Source organism: Hyperolius riggenbachi, chromosome 2 (genome assembly GCF_040937935.1).
Source record: "Hyperolius riggenbachi isolate aHypRig1 chromosome 2, aHypRig1.pri, whole genome shotgun sequence".
Taxonomy (NCBI): domain Eukaryota; kingdom Metazoa; phylum Chordata; class Amphibia; order Anura; family Hyperoliidae; genus Hyperolius; species Hyperolius riggenbachi.
The window spans coordinates 358,478,972-358,490,990 of NC_090647.1; the positions used below are offsets into that span (position 1 = coordinate 358,478,972).

Consider the following 12,019-nt stretch of genomic DNA (forward strand, 5'->3'; position numbering starts at 1 on the left):
TGGTCCTGTCCCGAGGTAAATTTGTATTGGCAACAAGTAACAACATTTCTCCATGACAAGATGGGCTGCTCTGTGGCTCTTGACCCCAAAATCTGCCTACTTAATATTATTCCCCCAAACATATATAATAAATATACTACTCAATTGATTATACATGTTCTGCAAATTTCCCATAGAACTTTAACTAAGCACTGGATTCTTCCTCTTGTACCATCAATGGCAGAATGGATTGCATCGGTAAAACATACCCTCCCCTATCATGAAGCCATATATCAAAGGCGAGGGGCAGTTGCCAAGTACCACTTTATTTGGGACCCCTGGACGCATATAATGCATCTTTGATCTCCCCCTTGTTATGGCAATAAACACATAACTCTAAACCCTTTTCTTGTGTTTTCTCCCTGGATGTAGTTGGCCTGGCGGGGCCTAGGACATTTCTCTTTCTTTTTTCTTCTTTTCCTTTCTTTTTATTTTCTTTTTCCTTTCTATTTTATTTCTCTTTCTTTTAACTTAGATATTGTAACTTACATGTTACTCTGTTTAGCTGTTACCCTTCTGCGGTCCAGCAGGATCATATATTGGAATCTTTTCTCTGCTACAGGGCAACTTTTTCTGTATGATGAATCGCTTACTTTCTTTGTTTTTACCCTGCCTGCGAGCAGAGAATGTCTGTGTATTTCAACTGCTAATTCTTCCAATAAAATGACTTGCTGAGTTAAAAAAACAAACAAACAAAAAACAAACAAACAAAAAAAAACGACAAGTTCTCTCAGAGACAATGTATGCATTTTGTATAACCCGAAGATACGAATTTCAGAATTGCTCAACCTGTCTCTAGTTGTCTCTCTGACCAATCCTCAGAATGTGTCGACTAGTGTCAGATTGTGAAAGCATACAAAAGTTTTGTTGTTAAAGGACAACAGCACTTTTAAACCTTAGCATAAGCCTGACCGGAAAACAGCCTAATGAGATATACAGTATGTAGTTATATAAAATAATCCTGAATATGACTTCCAGAAAGCCTACATTCTTTTTTGGGTTTTAAGAATTTTTAATCTAACTGTGGATTAAACTGCATCACTAGCATCTATCCCAGCTCTTTAATGTTTATAAAGCTCCTATACAGAGAAATAATGTCCTATTAAACTTATTTCTTCTTCCTTGCAGTTTACGACAGCAACAGAAAAGTGTTATAATTTCTCGTCTGGACTACTGCAACGTACTACTTTGTGGACTACCGTCTAACAAACTGGCCCCGCTCCAGTCAGTACTGAACTCAGCTGCTCGTCTCATTCATCTCTCTTCTCGATCTTCCTCTGCCGACCCTCTTTGCCAAGCTCTTCACTGGCTGCCAATTAACCAGAGGATTCAGTTCAAACTCCTAACCCTAACCTACAAAGCTCTCCACGATCTCTCCCCGGTACATATCCTCATTAATCTCCAGATACAAACCCAATCGCAATCTCAGATCGGCACATGATCTTCTGTTGTCCTCCTCTAGAATCAACTCCTCACATTCACGTTTACAAGACTTCGCACGCGCTTCACCCCTCCTCTGGAATGCCCTCCCACAACACATCCGTCACTCACAAACCTTTGTTTCCTTTAAACGCTCTCTAAAAACACACTTGTTTCGACAAGCATATGCTCTACCTTAGGCCACTTCCCTTTGTACTAAGACCAAATTGCACTCCCACTAGGTATCCTAAAACACAAAGCCTCTATATATTTGCTGCATACTACCCCTCCTCCTGTTTCCCCCCCCCCCCCCCCCATTCCCTTTAGATTGTAAGCTCGCAAGGGCAGGGCTCTCTCCCCCTTTTGTGTCTTGGTAACCATTATACATTTTATTCATCATGGTAATTTTATCACTGTCATTACCAATTCTATAATTTGTATTTTGTATCATTCTTAGTATTTTGTCACTAAATATGTATCTTGTATATTGGTGTACACCATTGTCTGTATTATTATGTACCCCATGTTTGTTTCTTACTTTGTACAGCGCCACGGAATATGTTGGCGCTTTATAAATCAATAATAATAATAATAATAATAATGTCTTAGAAAGTATTACTGAGCTGCAATCCATTCCTGTCTGCAGACAGACTTGGATTTATAGTACTGGTTAACTCTTACAGTGAAAATGACAAGAGGAATGCATGCAAGTCCTATTGAGCCCTATCATTTTTTTTTTAAAAAGCTTTACTTTTAAGACGTATGTCAAACTCTGGGCCAAATCTGCCCTGCAGTGACAAAATTTGGCTTGCAGTGACAAAATTTGGCTTGCAAGTGTTCTTTTCATTTTACATTATATTTGGCCCGCAAGGCCACTCATACTCCAGCCCTCCTGCACTCTTCCTCCTGACAGCAACAGAGCAGCAGGGTAAGCATAGCCTTACTTTACTACGCTCTTGCTGTGCCCACTCCAGCCACCTCCACAAATGAGAGCTGAATGTGGCTATGCTCCTGATCCGCCCACTCCTGTCCTCTTCATGGACTGCTGTGCGAGGGCACGTTCCTGCTCTGCCCACTACTGCCGTCCAGAGACTTTGGTCCACAGGCTTAGCCAGAGCAGATATTATTCCCAGAGGAGCCAGGACAGGCCCTAACATTCCGAGGAATAGGGGGGGAGGGGGGAGGAAGCATGAGTGAGAGTTGAAGGCTAGGAGCTATAGGGGGAATGGTGTGAGGAGACAAGGGACCGAGTGCTGGTAGGTGGAGTGTGAGGCTTCATTCTGACCCTCCAGCATTAGATCAGGCATGGATGCTTCGGTCAGGGTGTTTTTGCACATGGCTGCTCATATTAAGGATGCACATTATCTCCGGCTTCTACACAGCCCAGTGTATCAGGCAAGACAATGTTACTTACCCACAGCCACAGGCCACCTATACCCACACTCCGTGAGCACTGTCCTTTTTTTATTTTTATTTCATGGGAGACCTGTAATGTGCACTCAGCGAGCATTATTTTTCCCAACATAAAAAAAAACAAAAAACAAAAAAAAAAACACAGTCAGTGTTGACGGAGTGTGAGTATAGGTGGCAAGAGGTATAGTCTCACCTGATACAGTGGGCTGTATATTATAGCAGCCAGGGATTGTGTGCATCTTTTCAGACAAGCAGCCACATTCACAAGAAAAACTGACAGAGCTATACATACCTGATTCTAATGCTGGAGCAGCAGATTGCAGCCTCACACGCCACCTACCAGCGCCTGGTACCCAGCGTTAAGAGGGATGCACAGCATCTCTGGCTGTTATAGTATACAGCCCACTGCATGAAAAATAAATCCCACAAATGTAACAACTTTTCAATAAATATCAATATTGGCCCTCAACTTGGTCTATGTGTTTATTGTCAGCACACTGGCTTTTTAAAAACTTTAGTACCTCCAGGCAGGAATTCCATAATCAGGTAAAGATTCAGCTTGTCTTGAAAACTATAAAACATTTTCACGACCCACAAACTGTCTGCTTCTACCAAGATGTCTCTTTCTGCCCGAATATGTCCGACCTAGGAAAAAACATGCAAAAAAAGGTGGTTAAAAAAAAAAAATTAACTCTGGCAAATACAATGTGCAAACACAGTTTATGCAGATGAACTCGGATTTTACAGATACAAGTGCAAAATGCATTCTTCTACAGCCATCTGTCAAACTAAATACAAGTCACTTATAATGCATGGTTGGTTTGATGTACAGATTACGATCTCAAAAACAAGACATATATAGTAATTCAACACATAAAATGCAAATCATTTTCATATTTTGCCTATGAGTTTACTGAATATAGCTACAAACAAGGGTTTTGAAAGAACATTCATGTGACAGTAGAAAGGCCCATCTAAGTGTGTTTTTGCCAACACAATAAATCCAGCTGTCGATAAAAGCAGTCCATGAAAAGCCCAAATTGTGACAGCACCACTGGAACTCGACGTGCAGCGATCAACCCTGGAGTGCACAGGGTATAGTATCAAATAAGATGTAAGGATCCGCACCATCTAAAATCAGCAATTTTATTAAGACTTCTTAAAATCCATAGCAGGTATTGGTAAGTGTGTGCCGGGTCACCATGACGCACGGCGTTTCTGAGTATAGCTCTTTCTTCAGATGGTACAAGCAACACACTCTAACATCTACTCGATTAAACCTCCTATATAAAGCAAACTGGAGGACCTGATGGAAAACTGCTAAGGCTTCAACATTTGCATATATGCATATTCATAAATCCTCGTTGTGCAATGCTATCTCCACATGTCATGAATAATACATATATATATAAATATAGATATAACATACAACATCAAAGTGCTCACAAGAGGGGATGAGTGAGCCATGATCATGCGTTAGCACTCAGACCTTTATCTCTAATGTAAACATCAGAGCGTCCCGTCTTTCACTGTGCAACTCTCAATAGCGTGGTGTCAGCCAATCGGCATAAAGCCGACACCACACGCTCATCTCAGACACTCCGCCTCCTTGCCGCCAACCAATCCAATGCGTACCTACAACGTCCGCTTGTGGACTTAGAAGGACGCGTATAGCGGTCCCACCCCCGGAACTCCGCTAGCCAATAAAAATCAGAGCGAAGACGTCCGCTCCAAAACTAAAAGTGTTGCCATAGAAACGGAGCAACCACAACGGAGCGACCAATCACCACATGAGCGACAACGTCCGCTCAAGAGCTAGGCGGCAGTTAAAAAACGGGGGAAGCAGCGCATCACCAGCAGTTTCTGTAAACACATGTCATATGAAAAAGATCTCATCACTCAACTTCCCTACTAAAGACATGTAAATAACATCTTCTAAACATCTTAAGCATTTTAAACTACATTTTAACCAGTATGTCCCGACCGGCCAATTCCGCAATCAAACTACAACCAAAATTCAAATTAATCATAATTTTATATTAGAATCTAGATCGCAAAAACGGCCTGCCAGGACATCCATGCATAATTAGCAAATATCAAATAGCCTCAACATAATCCTCTAGGTCAACATACATGTCAGGTCATACTCTCTATTAAGTCCCTTAGGTTCCAAAGTTTCCAACTTTTTTATCCAATAATTCTCTCTCCTCAATAATTGTTTCAATCTATCACCTCCTCTCCTCAATACAGGGACCCCCTCCAACACTTGAACCCGTAATTGTGACAGACCATGGTTATGGGTAGTGAAATGATGTGAGACAGCTAATTCTAGGTTCTTGTTCCTAATTGTAGATTTATGTGATGCCAATCTATCCTTAAGGGCCTGGGTAGTTTGTCCCACATATCCAATTCCACATGGGCATTTCAATAAGTAAATCACATACCTAGAGTCACAAGTGTAGTGTCCCTTTATCTTAAACTTAGTGCCCCTGTATGGGTGGGTAACCGTGTCTCCTTTCGTAATGTAACTACACAAATGGCAATTAAGGCACGGGTAAGTCCCATGCCTCATGACCTTGGACGATTTTTCTGGTCCTATATCTCCTTTGACAATAATATCCCGCAATGACGGGGCCCTTTTGTATGACATCAGTGGGCGTTCATTAAATTCACGTACATATGGTAGTCCCTCTCTCAAGATCGACCAATGGCCATGAATAATTCTCTCTATTTTTTCTGTCAGAACATTAAATGTTGTAACACAAGGAATTCTATGATTGTAATCACCTTTCATTTTCCTTTGGTGACTAAATGGTCTACTCCTACCACCTCGACTCTTAATCATATTTCTGCCCATTAAGCAATTAATTGGATAACCTCTGGCTAAAAATTTATACCTCATCTCTTCTAAGCGACACTTTCTGATATCAGGATCATTGACTATTCTTTCCACCCTCTTAAACTGGCCTTTCGGAATATTATTCTTAATATGCGGAACATGAAAGCTATGGTAATGTAAAATAGAGTTCTTATCCGTTGGTTTTATAAAAAGATCAGTTTTTAGACATCCTTTTTCTTTAATCACCCATGTATCCAAGAAACTAATCTTCTCACAACTACTCTCAATTGTTAGCCTGATTTCTGGACATGCCCCATGAAGTTGTTCAACGAAACTCTCTAGGCTCGAACATGGCCCCTCCCACAAACAAAAAATATCATCTATATAACGACGCCAAAGTAAAACATGTTTACAAAAAGTCAAATTAGAAAAAACAAAAGCGTCCTCATAGAGGCCCATAAACAAATTGGCATAGGAAGGGGCCACGTTCGAGCCCATCGCTGTTCCCCTACGCTGCATGTAAAAGGTGTCTCCAAACAGGAAGTAGTTATTTCTTAGTACCAGACACAATAGTTGAATCAAAAATTCTCTCTGTTCCTTATCAAAGTCTGTACAAATTTGTAAATAATGTTCAACTGCCTCCAAACCTCCATCATGGGGTATGGAGGTGTATAGGCTATTCACATCCATCGTGACTAGTAACACATCATCACCTAAGTTCTCAAACTTCGAAATGACAGACAAAAACTGTGAAGTGTCCCTCAGATAAGAGTCCAGGGTCAGTACAATTGGTTTCAAAATCTTATCTAAGAAAATTGCAATGTTAGAAAAGATAGATCCTATACCCGATACTATCGGTCGGCCTGGTGGATTACATAATTTTTTATGAATTTTAGGTAAGGTATATATGATAGGAATCCTAGGATTCTCTACCATTAAAAACCTTTTTAAATCCTTATCTATCAATTGTGCCTCCTCTGCTTTAGCTAACAATTCCTCTATTTTCTTAGTTATCATTCTAGTAGGATCCTCTGTTAGTCTCATACACCTCCTCATCACTCAGTTGTTGTAGGATCTCCCTTTTATAGGCCTCCGTGTCCATAACGACTACTGCCCCGCCTTTATCAGCTGCTCTAACAACTATTCGATCATTCTTCGCCAGGGAGAAGATAGCCTTTCTTTCGCTCTTTGTCACGTTACTAGAGATGTGTTTGATCCTTTTTGCTTCAAAATCCGCTTGTAGGTTTTGTATGTCCATGGTCACCCCCTTAATATACCTGTCGATAACTGGGTGGCTTGGTGGTTGAAAATTGCTTTTATTTCTCAGGCCCCATTCTTTCAAATTAATACTCCCTGTAGATGTCTGTTGCGCTGTAGAAAAAATGTATCCACCAGAAAAAAAGGTCTTAAGTTTCAAACTCCTAAAAAAACGCCCTAACTCAAGATCTAACTCAAAAAAATCAGGAAAAAAAGTGGGACAAAAGGACAGTCCATAATTTAACACACGATGCTCCGCCTCCGTCAGATTGTATTGCGAGATATTAACCACAAGATCTACTTCCTCTATTTTCGTGCTCTCAATTCCATCCTGGAGTTTCCTCTCTGCTTCTCTTTGTTTACGTTTCTGGAACCTCTTGCCTCCCCTCCGCTTGTGCTGTCCGAGTTTTGTGATTGGTCGTCCGTCCCTAAAAAATCACTTGAAGAGTGGCCTGTAGGTTCACCTGGATTCCTGAGGAGGTGATAGATTGAAACAATTATTGAGGAGAGAGAATTATTGGATAAAAAAGTTGGAAACTTTGGAACCTAAGGGACTTAAAGGGGAACTGAAGAGAGAGGTATATGGAGGCTGTCATGCTTATTTCCTTTTAATCAATACCAGTTGCCTGGCAGCCCTGCTGGTCTATTTCTCTGCAGTAGTATCTGATTAAAACCAGAAACAAGCATGCAGCTAGTCTTGTCAGATCAGACTTATAAGTCTGAACCACTGAAACACCTGATCTGCTGCATGCTTGTTCAGGGGCTATGGCTAATAGTATTAGAGGCAGAGGATCAGCAGGGCTGCCAGGCAACTGGTATTGTCTAAACGGAAATAAACATGACAGCCTCCATATACCTCTCTCTTCAGTTCCCCTTTAATAGAGAGTATGACCTGACATGTATGTTGACCTAGAGGATTATGTTGAGGCTATTTGATATTTGCTAATTATGCATGGATGTCCTGGCAGGCCGTTTTTGCGATCTAGATTCTAATATAAAATTATGATTAATTTGAATTTTGGTTGTAGTTTGATTGCGGAATTGGCCGGTCGGGACATACTGGTTAAAATGTAGTTTAAAATGCTTAAGATGTTTAGAAGATGTTATTTACATGTCTTTAGTAGGGAAGTTGAGTGATGAGATCTTTTTCATATGACATGTGTTTACAGAAACTGCTGGTGATGCGCTGCTTCCCCCGTTTTTTAACTGCCGCCTAGCTCTTGAGCGGACGTTGTCGCTCATGTGGTGATTGGTCGCTCCGTTGTGGTTGCTCCGTTTCTATGGCAACACTTTTAGTTTTGGAGCGGACGTCTTCGCTCTGATTTTTATTGGCTAGCGGAGTTCCGGGGGTGGGACCGCTATACGCGTCCTTCTAAGTCCACAAGCGGACGTTGTAGGTACGCATTGGATTGGTTGGCGGCAAGGAGGCGGAGTGTCTGAGATGAGCGTGTGGTGTCGGCTTTATGCCGATTGGCTGACACCACGCTATTGAGAGTTGCACAGTGAAAGACGGGACGCTCTGATGTTTACATTAGAGATAAAGGTCTGAGTGCTAACGCATGATCATGGCTCACTCATCCCCTCTTGTGAGCACTTTGATGTTGTATGTTATATCTATATTTATATATATATGTATTATTCATGACATGTGGAGATAGCATTGCACAACGAGGATTTATGAATATGCATATATGCAAATGTTGAAGCCTTAGCAGTTTTCCATCAGGTCCTCCAGTTTGCTTTATATAGGAGGTTTAATCGAGTAGATGTTAGAGTGTGTTGCTTGTACCATCTGAAGAAAGAGCTATACTCAGAAACGCCGTGCGTCATGGTGACCCGGCACACACTTACCAATACCTGCTATGGATTTTAAGAAGTCTTAATAAAATTGCTGATTTTAGATGGTGCGGATCCTTACATCTTATTTGATAAAAGCAGTCCATGCATGCTTCATTATCAAGCATGATCCATTGGCTAAGGGCTCGTTTCCACTATCGCGAATCCGCATGCGTCTTGCGTATGCGGATTCGCATAGACAATATAAGTGAATGGGCCTGTTTCCACTTATGCGTCTGCGGGAGCGTTTTATTGTGGGGAGAAAATCTGCACGGAACACCCTGCAGAATTCGCGTGCTTGTGGAATGCAGGCGAATTGCACACAATGTATTTAATAGGGAAATCGCATGCGTTTTCTCGATGCGTTTTTTGCCGCGAATTCGCATAGATACCAATGTAAATTCACACAGGCATTGACATGGTTAAAATCGCATATACCCTCACCTATGCGAATTCGCGGCAAAAAACGCATGCGGAATCGCATCCGCATGCGATTTCATCAGCGGTGGAATCCAGGCGATTCTGCACCGCAATAGTGGAAACGAGCCCTTACAACTTGAGGTTCCATTGGGTCACAGTGATCACAGGGTCAGGAGCCAGTGAAAACGGCTCATGGAGCTCTGCTGTCATACAGACAGCAGATTGATTGAGCTGCAGCGATGCGATCAGCGGGTCCATGCTGTGCGCAGACTGCGCAAGTTAAAATCTATGCCTTGTCAGGCTTAGGCAGACATAAACAGGGTGTAGATTTCAACTACGCTCGACTGAAAGATTAGTCAGCCCCAAATCGCATTGGTCGTGCATCTTGTACCTGGTTTGCCTTGTTTAACTTTGTCCTATTTGTGTAACCTTGTTAAGTCTTCCATCCTTTGTACCATTGTATGTATTGTCCATCACTGTGTAGTATTTTGACGCTTTATAAATACATACCGTATTTTTCGGACTATAAGACGCACTTTTTCTCCCCCCAAAGTAGGGAGAAAGTCCCTGCGTCTTATAGTCCGAATGTATGGCCAGGTGTTCCCTACAAACAGGTGCCGGACACAGCGGAAGCCCTCACCTATCCAGAGGTGGGCTCAGAGTCTTGCATCCTGCATCATCCAGCATGAGATTGATGGGGCTTCATCACAGCTTCACTCGGAGGTACGAGCAGCACTTGCGCTTCACAGATGCCCTGCGCTCGCTCTGTTATTGGCGGCACACCACGTCTCCGGCTGCCCCGCCGCTATCTCTGCTTTTGTCACCAAGGCCAATGATCCTGCTGGGCACTCACCTGGAATCCTGTGCTCGCTGCCATGTGATGTGTCTGCAGCCGCTCCACCGCCGCTATCACTGCTTCTCCGCTGGTGACCTGAGCCGATGTTGCTGGGTTGATGAGCCGAATTCCCTGGAATACTTTACTCGCTGCTACGTGGTGTGTCTGCAGCCGCGCTACCGCCGATATCACTGCTCCTCCACTGGTGACTTGGGCTGATGTTGCTGGGCTGATCATCCTGCGCTCACTGGCTCGCCGCTTCTCCACCCGTCACTACTTCGCTGGACCAATTCTTCTGCTGTGCTGCCTTTCCCAGATATTTATGGAGGGTTGATGAGTGGCACTTGGGCTCCCATCTGTGATCAGGGGCGAACCACATAAGCACCTCCTGCAATGGCTGCGTCACCACCACCGCCGCTGTTGAGAGACCCTGCCCGACCCTGCCACTGCAGAGGACCTGGAGACTTCATAGTTCCAGACCAACAGCAGCCCTGGATCCTGTGTCCCTGGCAGCATGCCTCTGCAGGTATTAGAAACGTTGGATGAATAGTATATTAGTATTTAGTGTAGGTTGTGGGGGACAGTATAGCTTAGTGTAGGTTGTGGGTGACAATATAGCTTAGTGTAGGTTGTGGGGGACAGTGTAGGTTGTGGGAGACAGTGTAACTTAGAGTAGGTTGTGGGGGACAGTGTAGCTTAGTGTAGGTTGTGAGGGGACAGTATAGCTTGGTGTAGGTTATGGGGGACAGTATAGCTTAGTGAGCTTAGTGTAGGTTGTGGGGGACACTATAGCTTAGTGTAGGTTGTGGGGACAGCCTAGCATAGTGTAGGTTGTGGGTGTAGGTTGTGGGGACAGTGTAGCGTAGTGTAGGTTGTGGAGACAGTGTAGCTTAGTGAAGGTAATGGGGACAGTAGGGGTTAGTTAAACTGGGCAGTGTAATTTAAACAGAGACAGCCTGGGGGGTTGGGAAAGGACCATAAGATGCCTCTGCACTATAGACACACTAAGTTTCAATTAATTTTTTCCCCCAAAGTTTCTGTCCTCTGAAACTAGGTGCGTCTTATAATCCGAAAAATATGGTAAATAATAATAATAATAATATAGAAAGAATAAAAGGGGAGAAAAATAAATAAGTGTTGCGTACACAGGTGAAATGATCATGACTGGTTTTTAATTTCACTATATCACATTATTCCAGTTGACCAACAATTTCAAAAATGCTGACCCACACAGATTTTGAATAGTGTTTAACCACTTCCCGACCGCCCACTACACAGGGGCGGCGGGGAAGTGGAGCCCTGCAGGACGGCCTCACCCACAGAGGCGGCGGTCCATTTAAGGGCATGGGCGGAGCGATCGCGTCATCCGTGACGCGATCCTCCGCCGGCGCCTGTCACCGCTCGCTCGCCGCAACATCCCGCCGGCTATACGGAAGCGCCGGCGGGATGTTAACCCCGCGATCGCCGCATACAAAGTGTATAATACACTTTGTAATGTTTACAAAGTGTATTATACAGGCTGCCTCCTGCCCTGGTGGTCCCAGTGTCCGAGGGACCACCAGGGCAGGCTGCAGCCACCCTAGTCTGCACCAAGCACACTGATTTTCTCCCCCCCCCGCCCCAGATCGCCCACAGCACCCATCAGACCCCCCCCCCTGCCCACCCCCCAGACCCCTGTTTGCACCCAATCACCCCCCTAATCACCCATCAATCACTCCCTGTCACTATCTGTCAACGCTATTTTTTTTTACCCCCCCCCTGCTCCCTGCCCCCTCCTGATCACCCCCCACCCCTCAGATTCTCCCCAGACCCCCCCCCCCAGACCACCCCCCCCTGTTTACTGTATGCATCTATCCCCCTGATCACCTGTCAATCACCTGTCAATCACCTGTCAATCACCCGTCAATCACCCATCAATCACCCGTCAATCACCCCCTGTCACTGCCACCCATCAATCAGCC

The 12,019-nt window shown here is 43.8% G+C and overlaps 1 protein-coding gene across 1 annotated transcript in view; it reads right to left on the reverse strand.

Moving 5' to 3' along the window:
* Window positions 1-12,019, reverse strand: part of LOC137544478 (serine/threonine-protein kinase 38) — a 108,101-nt gene that overhangs the window by 32,843 nt on the left and 63,239 nt on the right. Inside the window, exon 6 of the mRNA XM_068265566.1 lies at window positions 3,393-3,516. Coding sequence (XP_068121667.1) covers window positions 3,393-3,516 — 124 coding nt within the window. The remainder of the gene's footprint in view (window positions 1-3,392; window positions 3,517-12,019) is intronic.